Below are 20,765 nucleotides of genomic sequence, written 5' to 3' on the forward strand. Positions count from 1 at the left end.
GGTTTCGGCCGTAATTAACATTTTAGATCCAACTCCGACTGGTGAAACTCTCCGGATTATAGATTTGACTTCCTTGACACGAAAAGTTTGTCAGGAAATGGTCAACCACAGTGCCAATCATTTTTTTGGGATGTTGGATCTAACTTGCAGCTTCTGGAGAACAATTTAATGCTACCGAATTTACGCTGCGCCGAAGCAATGTTCCGACGTTGTATTAGGTCAGGCGTCCGCTGCCTGGACAGAGGAACATGCCCATGCAATGATTGCAAAAACTCCCTTACACTTTGATTGCCGTTGACTTACTTTACAATGTTTCGAACTACCTCTACATCAAGTAAAAATGGGCACACACTGAGTGTCCTTAAGTGTATCGTCATGGGAAAAGCGCAGCACCCACTGCTCTCCAAACTAGCGCAGATGAAGTTGTGCTTCTGCTGCCCAAGCAAGCAGCGTGGAAAAAACATAGACGCTCAAGTGTAAGCAGCCATGGCAGACGAAAAACCTAAGGTGGGAAACGAAACGTATTTGTCCCCATGTTTTACTATGAAAATATATTCTAGTCATGTTAGTCTGTATGAAATTATTCAGAAATGTTATGTTTAGAGCATTTCATTTCTGAAGTCTGTTGATATACTGGCACATTTCTGAATAGGCTTGTGCAGCTAGGTACGCTTAGCTAACTTCTAACGATGCTGTTTACGATTATCATTAAATTGATACAAATTCTGCCTTCTGTTATTTGGTTGCTTCGTTTCGTAACTGAAATGTAATGTTATTATGCTAAGATGGAAATGCTAACCAGTGACCAGACGTTAGCTTAAAGGGGCCCGTGGCCATATAAACATGGTAACTAGCTAGCTACACAGCTATAATGCTAAAATTGATATATTAGGTTGTTGCAAACATGAGTTGTTATGAAGCGTAGAATTCTACGCAGGTCTGTACTTCAATGTCATTTCAAAAGTCACTATTTTTCTGAGCGTCAGTACAGTAAATTACTGAATTTCCCCCCTAAACAATTGTAGAAAATCCACTAGGGTCTGCATTCTCCCGCGAGCTTATGTGAAATCCTTGGAGCGTTTATGAAAGTTAGCGGGATCAGGCTGCTTGCTATTAATGGATACGAGTACAGTTCCATATGAAATCTGTTTTGGTTTTTAGGACGGAGTGAAGACTGAAAACAATGACCACATAAACTTAAAGGTGGCAGGACAAGATGGTTCAGTGGTCCAGTTCAAGATTAAAAGGCACACACCTCTAAGCAAACTCATGAAGGCATATTGTGAAAGACAGGTAAGGTTCCTCGAAAATCCCTTTACTTAGCTACTTTTAGAAAACCTTTGAAATGCCTTCAAATCAGGGTTGCTACAAAGATAATTTATAGCGTAACAAAATGTTCCACTAACCTGGAATTGCCAACATTATCTCAGTTTGAGAGTCAAATATACAGTTGTGCTCATAGGTTTGCGTACCTTGTTAGAAATTGAGAAATGTTGGCATTGATTTTGAAAATGTGACTGATCATGCAAAACAATTATTTTATTTAAGCATAGTGATCATATGAAGCCATGTATTATCACATAATTGTTTGGCTCCTTTTTAAATCGTAATGATAACAGAAAATCACCCAAATGGCCCTGATCAAAAGTTTACATACCCTTGAATGTTTGGCCTGGTCACAGACAGACAATGTGCACACACAGGTTAAAATGGCAACTAAAGGTGAATTTCCTACACCTGTGGCTGTTTAAATTGCAATTAATGTCTGTGTATAAATAGTCAATGAGTTTGTTAGTTCTCACATGAGCACTGAGTGTGCTAGATACTGACCCATGGGGAGCAGAAAAGAACTGTCAAAAGACCTGTGTAATAGAACTTTATAAAAGATTTTAAAGGTTATATAAAGATATCCAAAGACTTGCAAATGTCTGTCAGTACTGTTCAATCCCTTATTAAGAAGTGGAAAATTCAGGGATTTCTTGATACCAAGCTAAAGTCGGGTAGACCAAGAAAGATTTCAGCTAAAACTGCCTGGAAAAAAAATAAATACAGGCTGCTGCAGTATAAAACGGTGTGGTTGTTTCAAGGAGCACAATACGACGATACTTGAACAAAAATGAGCTGCATGGTCGAGTTGTCAGAAAGAAGCCTTTACTGCGCCAATGCCACACAAAAAGCCTGGTTACAATGTGCCCGACGACAACTTGACACGCCTCACAGCTTCTGGCACACTGTAATTTGGAGTGACGAGACCAAAATAGAGCTTTATGGTCACAACCATAAGCACTATGTTTGGAGCGGGGTCAACAAGGCCTATAGGATGCAGAATACCATCCCCACTGTGAAGCATGGTGGTGGCTCACTGATGTTTTTGGGGTATTTGAGCTCTAAAGGTACAGGGAATTATTTATAAAGCACATTTAAAACAACTTCCGTTGACCAAAGTGCTGTACAGGACAAAATAACAAAGAATACAAAATATATGAAATTTACAGGTAAAAAATTACATAGATACATAAGACACAGACAGAATAGCAGCACAGACATTTAATTAAAAGCCAGAGTAAAAAGGTGCATCTTTAGCAAGGACTTAAGTGTGTATAGTCTGGGCATTTCGAATATGCAGTGGTAGGCTATTCCAGAGGATGGGACCACCCACCACGAAAGCTCTATCCCCTCTAGTTTTTAGCCTGGGTTTTGGGACAACTAAAAGTAACTGGTTAGGTGACCTCAGAGCTCGGCCTGGAGAATGATGATGTAAAAGTTATAAAAAGGGGCCAATCCATTTAAAACCTTTAAAACAAGCATTCAAATCTATAAATCAATCCTGAAACGAACAGTAAGCCAATGGAGGGAGGCGAAAATTGGTGGGAATGGAGTCCAGGGGACAGTTTGTGGGCCGCATGGTACGATTAATAATGAAAGTGATACAGGCTCAAACTGATTGAAGATGGCTGAAAAGGTGGAGGGAGCAGAAGGGTCTAGGGTGGAGGAAGTTGGTAATTTAATTAGAGCAGCAATCTTTCCAATAAAAAATGTTTTAAAATCCTCACACAGTTTGGCTGATGGATCAATACAAGCTGCACTACTGGGGTTTATCAGAGAGTTAAGAGAGTTGAAGAGAACCTGAGGCCTATGATTATTGTTGGAAACAAGGTTTGATTTAAATGGTAGTTTTGCTGCTTTATCAGCTCTCTGATAGTTAGTACAGCTGTTACATAGCATTCCTAGGGACACCTGGAGTTTATCCTTCTTCCATTTTCTGTCAGCTCGTCTAAGTGAACGTCTGAGAGTGCGGGTACTGTCGTTTAGCCAAGGCGTAACAGAGTCTAAGATATCAGTGCAATGCATGATGCAGGAGTGTAGTAAAATCATCAACGCTAAGAGCACAGCTGTCATCTAGATTACACAATAACATTTGTTAAAAGCATTAGAAAAACAAAGTTAAGGGGTTAATCGCACGCAATTTACTTGCAGGAACTACATTTTCAGCCTTAGAGCAGGGAACTGTGACAGTGAACAAAACAGGCAGGTGATCTGATATACAAAAATCACAAATTTCAGTGATGTGGACACAAACTGTAAGGCAACACAAGGTCCAGTTTGTGCCCTTTTTCATGTGTCGGACTGTGTTGGACCCATTTTCAACAGCAAACATGTATATCAAAATCACCAACAATTAAAAAACAATCGTAATCCAACATAATCACCGCCGCAAAGTCCGTCAAAAAATCCTTATTGACTTTAGATGGACGATACACCACTGGGCACAGTAAGGGAAAAGGATGGTTGAACTCAGTTCAAAGCTAACTAAACTGTCAGAAGGAGTCTGCCGGCATTTGAAAGTGGAATTGAATACAGATGCTAGCCCACCACCCCTGTCAGTAGTCCATGGGGAGCTGAGGAAATTACACTCCGGAGGAAGAAGTTCTGAGAGAGGAGTAAACTCACCAGCATGGAGCCAGGTCTCTTTTAAAAACAAGTAGTCCAACTCACGAGTAGTAAAAAAAGTCATTGAGCAGGAATGTCTTATTTGCTAATGATCTAGCATTAATCAGAGCCATGCGCAGCACACACTCCCCACTGAACCGTGCCCCTCCACTGATCAGAGGACGAAGGTTCCCATGATCCACGCCGCCTCTGCTGGCCCGTGTTCGCCGGATTGGGGAGCCTCAGCCAGTAGACACGGGATGACAGGTTGGATCCAGCGACGTCTGGAATCTGGTAGACACCTGACTGCAGGAATACGGTACCATCCACTCCCAGGAACAGTCGCATATGAGGACATCGGGTAAGCTTTTAGTCTCGCCAGCACACCTCCCTGCTTTCCCGGTCTCTTTAAGCATTTCTTAAAACGATTTTTAGGAGAGTAGACACAATACTGAGCAGACAATTCGCCGCAAACACTGGCGCCATCTTGAATCAAAGATGAATGCAGCATGTTATCAGAAAATACTGGCTGACAATTTGCATTCTTCTGCATGAACGCTGCGCAGGGGACACTCATGGACCTTCCAGCATGACAACGACCTTAAGCACAAGGCCAAGTTGACCCTCCAGTGGTTACAGCAGTGAAATGTGAAGGTTCTGGAGTGGCCATCAGTCTCCTCACCCTTTGTAATTGAGACACTCTGAGGAGATCTCAAATGTGCGGTTCATGCAAAACGACCAAAGACTTTGCATGACCTGGAGGCATTTTGCCAAGACGAATGGGCTGCTATACCACCTGCAAGAAATTGGGACCTCTTAGACAACTATTACAGACTGCAAGCTGTCATTGATGGTAATGGGGGCAATACACAGTTTTAAGAACTAAAGGGTATTCAGACTTTTGAACAGGGGTCAGTTCATTTTTTTCTTTGTTGCCATGTTTTACGATTTTGCCATTCTGTTATAACCTACAGTTGAATATGAATCGCGTAAGAAATTTGTTTTGCTTGCTCACTCCTGTTTTTTCTTAAAATGTTTTACTTATATAACCAATTCTCCAAATGTATGCAAACTTTTGAGCACAAATTTATATTTTCTGGAGAAAGGTAAGTGTCAACCCAAAATGCCAAATCACTTTTAGAGAAGGCTTGAGAAACACAAATCTGGTGTAATACACAATGTTGGAATATTTGACTGGCGCAAAACTATTTATATTTAACCAAGGAGTGCTTAAAGGTGCATTGTGTAGAATCCTGCCTCAATCTTTTACCAGACCGAATTTTAACTTTTACAGTGATGTGACTTTTCCACTTCCCTTACTGAATGAAACAGGAACGGTATTAGCTGGGTGGTTTAGGGTTGGGGGATAGTACTGCGGGTGTCTAAAGCAAGTTGGTGTAGACAAGACAATGACTGACTGGTGTAAATGTTTTAATGAGGAATATCTCAAGCACTCAGGATAATTTAGTATAAATAAATATTTGAAACATTAACTTAACTTTAACTGCAGACTTTCTGGTTTATGATTTAGGATTTTATGTATGCTTATGATTGTATCTATGCTAGTAGAACCTTACATATGGCCCCCTTTTAAAGATTAATTTCAGAATTGTCTGCCACTAGTTGGTAAATGAAAATGGTGTACTATACAGTTAGGTCCAGAAATTATTGGACACTGACACAAGTTTTGTTTTTGTCTGTTTACCAAAATATATTTAAGTTACAGTTAAATAATGAATATGGGCTTAAAGTGCAGTCTTCCAGTTTTAATTTGAGGGTTTAGGAATTACAGCTGTTTAATATGTAGCCCTTTTTCAAGGGACCAAATGTAATTGGACTATTGACCTACAAGTTGTTTCATGGAGAGGTGTGGGCTGTTCCTTCGTTATTTCTTCATCAATTAAGCAGGTAAAAAGTATGGAGTTGATTCCAGGTGTGATATTTGCCATTGGAAGCTGTTGCTGTGAACCCACAACATGTGGTCAAATGAGCTCTCAGTACAAGTGAAACAGGCCAGGCTGCAAAACAATCAGAGGGAGAGCAGGAACATCAGGAGTGGCCAAATCAACGGTTTGGTACATTCTGAGGGGAAAAAAGAACACACTGGTGAGCTCTGCAAGGCCTGGACGTCCATGGAAGACAACAGTGGTGGATGATTGTAGGATCCTTTTATGCTACCCGCATGAAGCGGACAGGAGCATCATCTTAATTGTGCATTACACCGATCAGCCATAACATTATGGCCACCTAACTAATATTGTGTAGGTCCCCTTTTTCCGCCAAAACAGTCCTGACCCGTCGAGGCATGGACTCCACTAGACCTCTGAAGGTGTGTTGTGGTATCTGGCAACACGACATTAGCAGCAGATCCTTTTAGTCCTGTAAGTTGCAATATGGGGCCTCAATGGATCAGACTTGTTAGTCCAGCACATCCCACAGATGCTCGATTGGATTGAGATCTGGGGAATTTGGAGGCTAAGTCAATACCTTGAACTCATTGTTGTGTTCCACAAACCATTCCTGAACCAGTTTTTCTTTGTAGCAGGGCGCATTATCCTGCTGAAATAGGCCAATGCCATCAGGGAGTACCGTTGCCATGGAAGTGTGCACATGGTCTGGTGGTACGTGTCAAAGTAACATCCACATGAAGGGCAGGACCCAAGTTTTCCCAGCAGAATATTGCCCAAAGCATCACACTGCCTCTGCCGGCTTGCCTTCTTCCTTTAGTGCATTCTGGTCCATGTGATGTAAAAGAAAATGTGATTCATCAGACCAAGCCACCTTCTTCCATTGCTCTGTGGTCCAGTTCCGATGCTCATGTGCCCATTGTAGTCACATATGCAACAAATTGCAATGCACGGTGTGTTCTGACACCTTTCTATCAGTACCAGCATTAACCTTTTCAGCAATTTGAGGTACAGTAGCTCGTCTGTTGGATCAGACCACACAGGCCAGCCTTCGCTCCCCACATGCATCAATGAGCCTTGGCTACCCATGACCCTGTCGCCGGTTCACCGCTTTTCCTTCCTTGGACCACTTTTGATAGGTACTGACCAATGCAGACCGGGAACACCCCACAAGGGCTGCAGGTTTGAAGATGCTCTGACCCAGTTGTCTAGCCATCACAATTTTGCCATTGTCAAAGTTGATCAGATCCTTACGCTTGCCCATTTTTCCTGCTTCTAACACATCAACTTTGAGGACAGAATGTTCAATTGCTGCCTAATATATCCCACATACTGACAGGTGCCATGATAATGAGATTATCAGTGTTATTCACTTCACCTGTCAGTGGTCATAATGTTATGGCTGATCGGTGTGTTTAAGCAGTGAAATCTTATTTTTTATTGAAAACATCTGTTAACTAGTAAATAAAGCTCACAAATTGATGGGTTTAAAACACTGTGGGCTTGTTTTTGTCTGCTCAGTGCTCTGCACAAAGCTTGCTTGGTTTTTCATTCATTATAGGTAATGGAAATTCAGCATTGTAGTCAGTAAAAGTCAGGGAATATGACAATTGACTTAGAGTGGGTAACCCTGATATTTGCAACGAAGTAGAAATGTTGAGTACTCTGTTGCATATGCTTTGCATGTAATGATTGCAACAGATCTAAACCCACAGATGTCACCGGATCCAGGGTTTCTTCCTTTGGTGATCTTCTTTCACCTTCCAGCTCCTTCAGGTCTGCCATGCAGAAGAAATTGCGGCCCGTCCAAACCCACTAAATTAATCTTTGCTGAGTTTGCCCTGTTAGTTTAACCAATAGAAAATATCTACTCATCCGGGGACGTCCCTAGGCCTATTTTAGGGGGACTTCAGCTCCTCAAAGAGTTCACTTTGTTTTTCAATTGAATTGTTCACGTTATAGGTCACATTAAAGGTGGAAAATGTTTTATCTATGTCTCGTTCTTTTACATCACAAGAACCTAGCATTTTAACAGGTGTGTGTAGACTTTTTATATCCATCAATATACTCTTTCAACTAGCCCACCACCATTTCTGTAGAAATGTATGGCAGTAAAAAAAAAATTGGGGGCATTTTTTAAATATCAAATGGAAATTGTTTTAAACAAGTTGCAAATCGTGAAACTCGACTTGCACGACAGACCAGTTGTCATGAAAATATATATTTTTTCCTTTACTGTAAGGCAAGAAAGCTAGCTACAACTTTCTAGTAGACACTTCAGAGAAGACTACGCTCTGTCATTTGTAACAAATAAAAAGCAATTATAATGTAATTCAACAAAATAGTAAGGTAGCGAATAATTGGGCTATGTCACAAACCAACTACCTGAAAAGTTATATTTCAAAAATGACCATTAATGACATGCTATAAAACATTTTTGTCGCTAATAATCATAAACATTGATAACTTGATACAAGAAGATTTAGGTATTTCAATGTATTCTGTTCAGGAAGGGTGATCCAGTTAAATGTTTTTTTTTATTATGATAAAAATTACTTCATTCCAAGATGAATAGGCTATTGACTATTGTTTTGAAATTATTCAGACAAATCTTGTTTAGAAACAGAATATGTATGTAGGTGTTTATTTAATATAAACTATAGTCGACAAAAGTATTTTGCCTAAATAGTACTTATGTTTTTGTGCCTTTTGTTGGTGTTGGCTGGATGAGGACAGAATGGACTTTTAGCCAACCTTGACCAAAAATAACCTTGTTTTGATAGATTTTTCACCTGTTGTTAATTTAAAAATACATTATGAAAATATATTTTTGGGAGTATGCCCAGACGCCCCAAAACAAGGTTTAGCCCCCCTATCCATGGATTTCTGGTGACGTCCCTGAACTCATCACTTAAGTAGACAAGTCACACCAGCCTTTATACAGAAGGAGAACTGCATCTGGGAGGAGGCCTTTCCCATTGTCCTCAGACCGGCAGATGTCTCCTCCAGCAACAGTATTGATGAATCTTGCTCATCAGAGAGGCTCCATGACAAATCCATCAATTAGTCAAGGCTTATCCATTGATAAGACAAAACCGAATTTCCCCCCCTACGGTGCTCCTGGATAATTAACCATGTAAAGCTGATGACAAAATCTTGAACAGATGCAATACATCCAGAATACTTTCCTGCAGTTGTCACATGGAAGTATAACTGCCATTTGTCCTGTAACAGTGTAAACACCTTTTTGTTATTTTGAAAATAGATCTTTCCCAAACATATATCTTTGGTCAAACAAAGACCACAACTCAATCAATCAAATGTATTTATAAAGCCCTTTTTACAACAGCAGTTGTCACAAAGTTCTTTACAGAGACACCCGGCCTTAAACCCCAAGGAGCAAACAACAGTAGTGTTGAATTTCAGTGGCTAGGAAAAACTCCCTAAGAAGGCCGCATTTTAGGAAGAGACCTAGAGAGGACCCAGGCTCAGAGGGGTGACCAGTCCTCTTCTGGCTGTGCCGGATGAGATATTAAGAGTCCAATTGGGATAATAAATACATTTCTCTGGGCTAAATCCAGAGGCTATTTGATTTTAGACTAGGTAAAAGTATGGCCAGGTGGACAAGGACAAGGACAGCAATGGGCCCCCCAAACCAGGTACTCCGCAGGTGTGAACCAGGACCTCATCTCCTCCTAAAATGTTAAACTGGAGGAAACTGAGAATTTAGAAAGTGCATTCCTCATATCCCCCAGCACAATAATATAGCAGCGTGACACCTTGGAACTGAGATGGGGGGTCCGGCGAAACTGAGGCCCCGGCCAGGGCCCAACAGGCAGGAAATCAATCCACCCACATTGCCAGGCATCAACCAAAGGGACACCCACCAACCGCAACCCCCCTGAATGAGGGCCGAGTATTGCCAGCAGCGTACAGCCCAATTGCACAAGTGCGCAACAGAGAGTCAACAACAAGCCAGTGACTCTTCCCCCGAAAGGCATTGGAGGGAGGGCATCCCAGTGGTGACGAGAGCCCACCTGGCAAGACAGCAAGGGTGGACAGTATCAAGCCTACTGGTCACCTTCACGCCCCCGGGCCAGGCTACACCTAATTATAAACCGTGCTGTAGAGATGAGTTTTTAGTAGACACTTGAAATTGCATGCTTTATAAATATGCATATATAATATTTTACAGTATTTGCCGCTGCTCATATTTGAGTGTCTTGTGGGCCTTTCCACAGGGTTTGACAATGAGGCAGATTCGGTTTAGGTTTGATGGTCAACCCATCAACGAGACAGACACGCCATCACAAGTAAGTTGGACAGTGTTTTTTAATGTTGATCTGCCTTGTGCCTCTATCACACCCACACCATTTGTGTCAGCTGCTTGGAAAAGTGTTGGACCTCTCTGTTTCCCTCTTGTTTAACAGTATAAATTCTGTATTTTATGCTGTACTTTTTAATGCACCGAAAATTATTTCTGGTGAATAACTTTTGTGAAACACTTACTGCATATAGATTTTGTTTATTTTCTTTTATGGAAATTATATTTCTTATAAAAATCCCAAATATGCTCTTTTAATATGCTATTTGATTTTAGTAGTGATTCTTTAATTACTCATCTTGTCATTTTTTTAGTTGGAAATGGAAGATGAAGACACAATCGATGTGTTCCAGCAGCAAACAGGGGGAGTTCTTCACTAGAGACTGTTTCCATGTCCCACCAACCCCCCTACTTCCCCTGCCACTTCCACAATCACAAACTCTGGCTCTGTTTTCCAAATCGACCCTGACCTCTTAACCCTAGACAATTCATGCAGGTCTGAAAATAATTAAGTTTTGATGAATGCTTATGCCTTCTGCTGTCGAACATTTCTTTTGGATTTTTCTAACCCTTTTAAGTTTACTGATGTGCCTAATTAAAAGGGGCTATGGGTTGATTTGGAAGTCAGCAATCCTGTGAAGGCCATATTTGTCAGTATGGTCCTGTTTCATGTGCGGAAATGATAGCAATCAAAGCCAACAATTCTGGGCACTACAATGTTTGTTTTGGAAGGGGGTTATGTAAATTCTAATTCAGTATTTTTTGATGATTGCTGGTCAACAGACTTACCTTTTTGTCTTTTAAGAGATGGATTCTTGATCTTTTTATACTTCTTTTGTTTGTGATATTTTTTCGATGTTCTTCAATTAGCCTGTGTTTTAATTGACTCGTGTCTGCTAAATAAATTGTTTTTGTAATGTTTTTGATCGACTTATCATTACTTTTCAGACAGTAGGTCGCTGGCATAACCTACCACAATTTCAACAGTGAGATGCATGTAGACTGGAGTATTGAATAAAGCTGCTTATTTAGGCATTTTTTTTTCCTTGATAGGTTTCTCAACTGTAGTTGCCACGTTTAGGGAGTGCACCACTTACATTTACTGATGATGCATGCACTTAGTGTATGTCGATATGGATAAGCACGTCTGCTGATTGACTAAAGTGTAAAAGTAATTCAATGTGCCCCCCCCCCCAAAATGTTTTGATTCATTTTAGCGAAATACTATATATTTTGATATCCACCGAGGTTCACAGTCAATCTGTGTTAACATGGAGAGGGTTGAATACATTCCCAAAATGCAAGGTGTCAGTGTCGCGCAGTGTAAGAACGATTGTATGAAAGTAGTGATTACTAAGAATATTTAATTTTACTTGGAGGTTACAAAATCTATACAGAAATGTATGCTCTCGTGTTTTGAGGACCGCGACATTAGCTTTCCCATCCAGTGTGTTAAGGAAGGTTCGCTTTTCGTTGAAACCCCGATACACCTATTCTCCAATCAAATTTATGATTTTTTTGTGAAAACCAATCAGAAGGACGAATCGTGCCTTTGTGGTTGGCAATTCAACGATGGAAACGCCCTCCATGTTTTTACACGGCTGGACCAATCGATCATTTTGCTTATACCGGGTGGAGTTGGATCGAGACGAGTATGAGGTGGTGAAATATTCGCCTTAAACGTAAATATTTGCTTAATTCTGCTATACCTTATCAACGCCTACCAATTTCTCTTGCAAAATGACAACGACAACAATATATTCAGGGATGGAAGCCGGTGCAAAAAGCAGCTCCAGGTAAGAAATTCATGTCAAGTCAGATGCTTGCATTTCCAGCCGAATGATGCAGCCCCCAACGTTAGCTAGCCTGCTAGCTGCAGTAGCTAACTAGTCAGCTAGCTACATAACCTGGCTGTCAATCAGTGCCGTTATTTTGACTTGTCCATATTTGATAATTTACATTATTGAAAAATATCAGTGGATGTAAAAAACTAGATCGTCTATAGATATTGGTCGGCGTTAAATTAATGTGTGACGATTGGCTTAGCCATTGATATTTGTCTCTTTGTGAGGAACGTGCAAAAGGCTAACGTTAAATGGCTAGCATTATAGTTTTTTGCAGTATAGCTAGAAATCGTTATAATGTACTAGTAGATGTAACTGCAGCATAAAAGAAAAAGGCCAGCAATACCGGTTTTCACTGATTGCTAAGGAACTTACAAATGAACCAACATTCGCTTGTTTTTTGTTTTTTTAATCAATGCAAGGGTGCGTGTCACTGCTGTACTGTACTACGTTAGCAAGAAACTTGTCATTTGCTAGCAACTCAATGCTAGTTAATTTTATGGTTGGGTGGGGCCCCATGTGGAAGATGCTGTAACTATCCACTTTGCATAACACGAACATGCAGCCAACGCCGGCGAGATGTTTGTCTAATGTCCACATACATATTTCTCTTGCTATGTAACGTTGCCTAGTATTTCTTTCTGTGAAAATCAAAACCAACTAGCTAGCTATGCTAATCATACATTCTTACCACTGATTGGTCAAGCCATCCTGATTGAGGTTGATATCTGGCCGAAGCAGCTGCCTCTTAGTGACAACTGGCTTCAATGGCATCTGTATATTTTATGACCCGCGCTGGTTGCAATGTGCCTCGGTAGTAATGGGCTGGGTTAGCATAGAACGTATGTTAGGTAAAAATCGATCAAGTGAGCCTCAAACTGCAACTGGTCTAAATTGAACAAAACCCCACACTTCTTACACACTTAAGTCATCAATTTAGCTGGGTTCAGTCACAGTAAGAGATCGTGGAGCCAGCAGGAGCCCATCCTCCAAAATTAATTCTAAAGCATTAGTGTGTCAGCATAGATTAGCTACAGTCAGTGTGTCAGCTAGCCAGACCACCATAATGAAACAGTCAGGAGGACATGGAATGGAGCTAGGATTGATTCTCAATCCTCAATTGCGCTTACATTATTGCGTCTCGCCAGATTTAGGCTAGATTGAGATTTGTGTTTTCAGATTGCACTGTGAGAATGATGCCCTCATTCCTGAGTATCTCTTCTTTCAGATTAAGACTTGATTATCCCAACTGTAATTATACAATAATTACACATGTTGGTATGTAAATACTTTTTTTTTTTTAACTCCCTCCCACTCTACAGTAAGTGTTTTCTTTTTTTTAGGGTTCTGTGCCCTCCAGGAGGAGCCTCTAACATCTCTTTTGGCAATGATGAAGAAAAGCCCCCCTGCCGCAAGAACAAGATGGCCTCCAACATTTTTGCTGAGCCGGATGACCCCCACGCCCATAGGAGGAACAACCCACCTGGTAACCATCACCCCTAGTCTTCTGAATCATACTTATACTGTACCAGAGCTATTTATTGCCAGTGTTATTTACATTCAGTTGTCAGACTTATCCAAAGTGATTTACAGTATTGAGTGCATGCAGATTTATTTTTACTGTACTTAAACCACTACATCTTTTTTTGTACTGTACCTGAACTTGTTGCCTATTTTATGGGCAGCGAGGTGAGTATCAGACCAGTTACCTAAAGGGTGATGGATCTAATTTCAGGGCCGAGCAAACACTGGTGTTTTACCCTAAAGTCCAGAAATGTTTCTGTTTCCTTTGACCCAGGCCAGCGCCAGTCGGCCACTAGGCTGTGGCTGAGTAGCCTGGCTCTCACTTGGTGCCAAGCCCCGGACTTTAGGGCGGGGTTAGGGGGTTGACGCATTACGTGCTGCGAAAATGCTGCATGTGTGCTATTCGAACTGCAATGTGCATCATTTCCTTGGTCTTAGGCTTTTTGTAATTGTCTTCATCTGATCTAACAAACAGATCCCTGATAAGATTAAGAAAATAAAGCAACAGTACAGGGAAGCAAAGACTCAGAAAGGAGAGCGTTGGAACGACGGAAGGTGCTACGATACCATTGAAGGTGGTTTGATGCGCTGAGACCGATACGTTGCCTGCAGAACTTGTAACAACACAAAATTACCTCAGATCCTTCCATTGAAGGTTGATAGTTTCGACAAAATGCTTATTAAATTAAATAATGAATTCACTGGCTTACAGTTGCTTGTGTCACAAGTGTAGGTGTAGAAGGAGCTGGTCGCAGGAGTTTGAGGAAGAAATAAGTTTTATTACTCAAATTCAAATGCCATATTATAAACAAACAGAGCATGGCGTTGTTGTTTAATTTATTTTACTACCATAAAAATATTGCCTTTTTCGTAACCGTAAAACCAAATTGTGTTGTTAGGGCTCAGGAGGGGAGGGAAGAGTGAACTATGTCCTTGGTACCAAATGTATAGTCGAAACAGGAATGTAGAGCCAGCATTAGCATAAATCATGGCGTAGCCCTGGTACCTGGGTAAAGCACCAATGGAAATGCGGCATTAATGTACCTGAACTGCTACAGTAATTCTCAAAAAATATATATTTTTTTTGCCAGAAATTAGTTCCTCTAATTGACCTCATCAAGAAATTAATAAGTAGTTCATGAGTTGATTCAGGTGTGCTAGCTATGTAAAAGTAGTGAAACATGGAATGGCTGCTGGTCCCCATGGAGATGTTTGAGAACCATTGGGCAGTATGATAAACCTGTAATGTTCTCCACCAGAGGGCAGCATCAGGTCATGTTTGATAATTTGATGCGTGTATGTCCAACACATGCCAAATGCATTTCCCATGCACTTAGTCAACTTTGACAAATGGCCTGTTGCAATTTCTGTCAAAATCCCCGTATTGCTCTTGTTGACGTAGTTCCTTCCTGCACGGAATCCCACGTGGGGTTTCTGAGCTTTGCTAAGATATTTGAGGGGCCCCGGTGCCAGGTGTCTGATTCTCCCCCAGGGTGCTGTCTCGGGCCTTCTTATAAACAAATCAGTGGAGCAGGGCTGGCCTCCCAGTTGGTCTACTGGCCTCCCAGTTCCAGGTGCTCATGCGGGGGATTGAGATTTCTGAACTATCCAGAGCAACTAATGGTCTCAAAATAGATTTTGGAAATGTGGTTTACTCCCACATGTTGTTTGTCTCTAATTTATGGTTGTTGTGTATCCCTGCTTTCTCTTTTCGCAATTAGTCTGTTTCATATAAGTCTGACTAACCTTGTTTCCAGGCTTCAGGGCATACAAGCCTGGTACAACAATTTTCCTTTGGTCCTGGTTGGAGGGACCATGGAATTCCATTTGACCAATCTACTTAATATTTGGAATGACAATTATAGCTCATTTCCATGAATCTCAGCAAATTAATTTGGGGCATCAATCAATTGGGGTCATAGAAGTCAACATAGCTCCAGAATATGCTCCTCTTCCTAATTATACTGGGTAAAATTGGAGGGGAATCCAACAGCATATTCTTGGCTGTGACTTCTACGAAAATGGGAAGTTAAAAGGAAATTTACCAACTACTCTATTTCCCTATATGTCCATTAATATGGCAAATGTGCCATCAAAATTGTTCCCTCGCCGCAAATGCAAGCATTTCTCCATTTCACTTGGAGAAACAGGACAATACCCAGACTTCACAGATGCCAGCAGCATTAAAATGAACAGTGTTACCCAAGCCTGTTTGCTGTAACAACACCTAAAGCCTTACTGGGAAAGGGTGCGATAAGATGCAGGGATTTTAGAAAAGCTGTGTTGGACGCAAATCCTATTTGAATATTTGAGGGTTTTTTTCCTGATTTTAATGTCATTTCAATTTTGAACATGAGTTCAACAGTCCGACAAGTAGTGGACTTTCCCATTAACCCAAGCAAATACAAAATGAAAAGGGGATGGCATTTAGCCTGGCTAGTCAAATGTTTCAACAAAACGGTTTAGCAAGTCTGGCTTACCATTAAAGTCTTCTGCGTGCATTGAAATTATAGTATAGAAAGCAACACTAATGCAATATGGCTCTTATACTCTTAAGAAGGAACATGCTTTGGAAGCTGAAAAACTGTCTGAGGAAAAAAAAAAAGCTACAGGAGACCATAACAGTTCTGCAGCTTTGTCAAATCTGTCTGGAATGCTCTGTGGTGAGTTGCTAATGCCAGTGATTATTATATGGGTACATTAGATTAGATAAACGTTGGCAAGTACAGTACAGTACAGTACAAGTACAGTACAACGAAATGCAGTTAGCATTAAGGGGTTTAACAATTATAAACTCTTTGCACTGCTGTTTTGAGTCTCTCCGTTGCTTTTCTGTGTGATGGTTGCAAAGATCTTTTGTATGTGGACACCTGCTCGTCAAGCATCTCCTTCCAAAATCAAGGCCATTAACATGGAGTTAGTCCTCCCTTTGCTGCTGTAACAGCCTCCACTCTTCTCTGAAGGCTTTCCTCTTCATCATGCAAACTCATTGAAATCGATATATTTTCAGTTGGTTTAATTCGATCAGACACTACTTTTGGTAAAAAAATTAAAGTTATGGGCCCTGCACTGTTCAAAAATACAGTACTGGTTTTGCTATATGCTTAAATATTTGCTTGGAGTTGGAAATATTATTTCATTTGGCAACAACAGTTTTGATAGATTCACAGTGGAGACGCTTCTCGTTCCAGTAGTGTATCACATTCAGGTATTCACATGTTTAAAAACATTGTGGGAGGAGAACCCTGGATATGGGGAACCTAGGAATGAAGAGGTAAAAGGTTTGGGGATGGGGGCATCTCCAAACTGTTGCCCCAAAGTTGGAAGAATCGTCCAAAATGTTATTGAAATTTCTGCTTTATGATTTAGTTTTCCCTCAAATATGTTTTAACCAATCAGGTCTAGGATATGTCCCGCTCAAATATTTAGCGTTTCAAACTTTGCTCTGGTAGGCTATTACAAATAATTAATGAGCTGTCAAATCTATTTTTGCGATCCCATAAACCCGTAATTGAAAGCTACATATTAGCTCTTCTTCGGTGGTACATCAACTTCTGTTTCTGATACCGTACGGAAAAGCACCGCACAAGTTGGAAAATTTCAACTCATGCGACACACCTGCCGTACCGCAACCAAATCTGGCCGAGTACGGTAGATTAGACGCAGCGGTGCGGATTGCTTTCTATTGAAATGAATGGAGTTCCTCCGGGAACGCATAAAGATTGCCGTGTCTGGTGTGAACGAAGCTTGACACTTCTGTGAGATTGTATGGCCCATTGTTTTTTGGCTGACCTGTTGTTGCCCCCAGAAGTTTCCACAATAACAGGAGCTGAAAACTGTCTCTTGTGTATTCTCCTGTGAACTGCATCTTGCTCTTTGGCATTTAGCCAATATGTGTTCTGTCTGCACTTGAGGTCACTATGTACAACAGACAATAATTTTGAAAGTACCTGAGATCGTTTGTGTGTGGGCGTTCAGGCATGTGCATGTAGTGCTTCTGCATGTTTTTTTTCCATTACGGTTTTGGGGGGGAAATGCTAAACATTTACCAAATAAATGACATGTAAGTAGTTAATAATTGTCAGAGTACATGGTCAGAGTACCTAGTGATCCTCTGATATTTATACAGACGTGTGTCACAATCAAAGAAAATTGTTACATACCAGGCAATAGAAAAACAGACATTTCTCAAATGCACTTTTAGTTAAAAAAACCAATAATGTAGAGCCTGAAGTACATCAACATCCCAAAGTGAGGTTGACTGGAGATACATTTGTTTCTATGACATCCATTAAATCAATTAACATGGGGAGAACTTAATGCGTAACTGTAAACGACCTCCACGAGCACCACTAGCTAACTGGTTTTAGTGGTATTATGTCAACCGTTGTGTTAACGCATAACCCCGACAACGCATTCGGTGACCGTACAGCATGATGCCAGATTAATAATGATAACATGCTCCCTGAAAGGGCAGTTGCAAACTTTGTTCTTTGTAGGATTTAAGGCAGGATATTGAATTGGTGTACTCCCTTGTTATTGGTCTTAGCTTGGATCCCTCAAAGTTGCTTAGTTTAAATTGAGGACTTAACTTGCAACACATTGGTTTTTTTAAGCTTCATTTGTGCCTGGGATACTCACTGTTTTTAGGTGAAGTTATGACCTACAGGATTAAATGTCAGATGTAGATTACAATGTAAGACCTCACTGATCTGTCCTGAAATTTCCCAGGCAATCAATGAAGATAATTATTGTTTATGCCAATGATTATACAGGTGGAAAGCCTACTGGAGTGCTGTGTGGCGAGCCATCGGCCCCATTGAGGAGATGTGTGGCCCAGTCCTCTGGCAACCATGAAGACTCCAACTCTGGGGTGTGTGCGTGCGTGCGTGTCAAGTACAGTAACCCATGGTGAAGTGAGGGCTAAATTCGGTTAGGTGTTAATGTTAGAGTTGGGGCTAAGATGAGGATTTGGGGGGGTTGATTTGTTTTAGTTACATACAGGATTATTTGGATTGCATGTTTGAACCCAGAAAGTCCCAAGCATGTGTGGGCATAGCTGGACTTTCCCATAGCCAGACAAGGATAAATGCTTTCCATTCCTTATTGATGACAGACTTTCACTTTCTTTTTTTGTTGATCTGAGGCTCGCTCTGTTTCTAACTTTTTGATAAAACTTTTTTTGTTTTAGGATGGAGACAATGACCTGGGGAATGCTGGTAAGTGCGGTTTTCTGTTTAGTTAATATTTTTTAAATAGTTTTCAGTGTTGCAGTTTTAAGATTAAGACTACATTACACATTGTTAGGTGTTGGTAATGGAAAAAAAAGTTTAACATTTCGCTAACAAAGCTATGACCAAGATGTGGCAAAAGTGTGTCATTTGTACTGCTCGTTTCTGTGAGGATTACACGTTTTCGGTTTTTATGCTCAAGAGACTCCTGCATGTTGTCCTTCCTCCCTTTGTGTTTAGTTAACACTGAGGAGGCCGTGCCTGCCCAGGAGCAAAGGGACGAAGCACCCCAGCCATCAGGAGGTTCTGCCCAGGCCGCTGCCGGGATGCCCACAGGCCGCAGGAACCCCCCAGGGGGGAAATCCAGCCTCATCCTGGGTTGAGGCTCTCTTCTCCGAACTCCGCCGTTCCTTTTTTGTTTTTATAAAAGAAAGATCCCCACTAATTTCTGTCCAAGAATTGTCTCCATCCTCTTCCTGCCTTCCCTCCCCGACTCCATTGTTTTGATACTTTTTCAATTTTTGTAAGAGTTTTTTGACAGAAGCACTTTATGTATCTGATTCCAGCCCCTGGCGTCCGTAGTGCTGTTGTCACAGGCCTGCTGGCCAAAGGGCATGAGGTTTAAGTTGTCTATCACTCCATCCTGGTGTCAACCGTAAAAGCTCTGAAATGCAATCCAGAAGTAAAAATGGGTACGAATATGTTGGTGCTTTTGCACTATGTTCATTGTTAGGCAAACTTTGTGCATGCCTGTTTATTTTTGTTTTTTTTGTTTTTGTTGACTCCGCTTAAGCATTTTTGGTGAAACCTTTGTTTAAAACGTTTACTGTGAAAACATTTTTAAGGTTATGCTGGATCCTATTGTGAGTTGTTAATGAATTGGTGGTTGGATGTTGGTTTTGCATGAAAATGGGAACATGAACATTTCTATGGTAACGTCCACGTGGGGAGCCAAACTGTCAAAACACTGGTGGTGGTTTTATTCCTGAAGACTAAGTTAAGAGGATTTGTCCTAGTAAATTCCTGGGCATTCTAATGTAATTGAATGGTGAGTTTTTATTTTTGTGTTGTATATGTAGTCCTTAATGTTAAAACTTCTGTTTTCAGTTTTGAGAGCCATGTGGTGTTTTTTTTTTAGAAGGGGAAACTTTCTCAACAACAGATGAAGTATGCTAGTTTGTATGTGGCGCTCCATCTGATAAAATTGACAAGTGCCCTTATGACAACTCTGCCTAGTTTTCATTTTGTCTAGTAATTGTTTTATTGTCACAGTTGGATCAACAAGATGTGGCATATTAAGCAAAGTAACCAGAGTTATGTTCAAACTTCTGTCATAGTCTCTTACAGGTCCGATGCCTATTTTATTGTCTGCCTTGTACAGGAAAACCTGTGGTTCAATGTTTGTATTTACACATGTCAATTTCTGTCAAATTTCAATGAAATTGTACACGTGGCTTTAGTGAATTCACATGTTGACGTGCTGACATGCTGTTCGGAAGATGTTAAAGTGGAGATGTGCTGCAAGACCACCTTGTTCATGCAGGTTTGTTTCACTGTAAAAGTGAATGTTGGCACAAATGAAAATGAACATTAAAGTCACTTTTGACCATACATGGCCAGGATTTCATTTCCAATGGGATTATAGAGCAGTCGCTAAATTCAAACACCTAAATATATTGACATGGGGTAACAGGGCCCCCCTCCCTTATTACAATAACGTAACTCAACATTTGCTCTGCCACCAAACCTGAGAAACGGCTTGAAAGTCTCAGATCGTGGGAGTTAACTGATTGACATGCTGTTTCCCTTTTAACCTGACTTGAAGTTTTTGTGATTTGTATGATGTTTGAATACATTAAGACGTGCAATTGAAATGTGATTCATTTAGGCAAATTCGTAACTTATGTTATAAACACTCCAATAACATTTTGAATTTGTATACACGTGTGATACGTTATAATTTAGTGTTGGTAATAGCACTGGGATAAGTTTTGAGTTCTGGGTA

At 40.7% G+C, this 20,765-nt stretch overlaps 2 protein-coding genes across 3 annotated transcripts; both read left to right on the plus strand.

The window, feature by feature from the left end:
• The first annotated feature begins 14 nt into the window (after positions 1-14).
• Positions 15-11,082, plus strand: sumo2a (small ubiquitin like modifier 2a). The gene is made up of 4 exons (XM_010872975.5): positions 15-507; positions 1,162-1,293; positions 10,079-10,150; positions 10,476-11,082. Exons 1-4 carry the CDS (start codon positions 487-489, stop codon positions 10,539-10,541), a joined length of 291 nt encoding a protein of 96 aa, XP_010871277.2. The 5' UTR covers positions 15-486; the 3' UTR covers positions 10,542-11,082.
• A 630-nt stretch (positions 11,083-11,712) lies between these two features.
• jpt1a (Jupiter microtubule associated homolog 1a) lies at positions 11,713-20,371 on the plus strand. 2 transcript variants are annotated; one of them, XM_010872972.5, is made up of 5 exons: positions 11,713-11,957; positions 13,349-13,491; positions 18,305-18,414; positions 18,721-18,748; positions 19,001-20,371. In XM_010872972.5, the coding sequence occupies exons 1-5, from the start codon at positions 11,902-11,904 to the stop codon at positions 19,141-19,143; spliced, it is 480 nt and encodes a 159-aa protein (XP_010871274.1). In that variant the 5' UTR covers positions 11,713-11,901; the 3' UTR covers positions 19,144-20,371. The 2 variants fall into 2 exon arrangements, with proteins under 2 accessions (XP_010871274.1, XP_010871276.1); XM_010872974.5 differs by having other exon boundaries at positions 11,717-11,957; positions 18,305-18,402.
• The last annotated feature ends 394 nt before the right edge of the window (positions 20,372-20,765 follow it).

The sequence above is a fragment of the Esox lucius genome, chromosome 9, assembly GCF_011004845.1.
Source record: "Esox lucius isolate fEsoLuc1 chromosome 9, fEsoLuc1.pri, whole genome shotgun sequence".
NCBI lineage: Eukaryota > Metazoa > Chordata > Actinopteri > Esociformes > Esocidae > Esox > Esox lucius.

Coding starts and splice junctions, on each gene's coding strand:
- sumo2a (XM_010872975.5), top strand. CDS start 487: ATGGCAGACGAAAAACCTAAG. Junction 508..1,161: donor TGGCAGACGAAAAACCTAAG/GTGGGAAACGAA, acceptor TTTGGTTTTTAG/GACGGAGTGAAGACTGAAAA. Junction 1,294..10,078: donor AGGCATATTGTGAAAGACAG/GTAAGGTTCCTC, acceptor GCCTTTCCACAG/GGTTTGACAATGAGGCAGAT.
- jpt1a (XM_010872972.5), top strand. CDS start 11,902: ATGACAACGACAACAATATATTCAGGGATGGAAGCCGGTGCAAAAAGC. Junction 18,415..18,720: donor ACTCTGGGGTGTGTGCGTGC/GTGCGTGTCAAG, acceptor TTTTTGTTTTAG/GATGGAGACAATGACCTGGG. Junction 18,749..19,000: donor CAATGACCTGGGGAATGCTG/GTAAGTGCGGTT, acceptor CTTTGTGTTTAG/TTAACACTGAGGAGGCCGTG.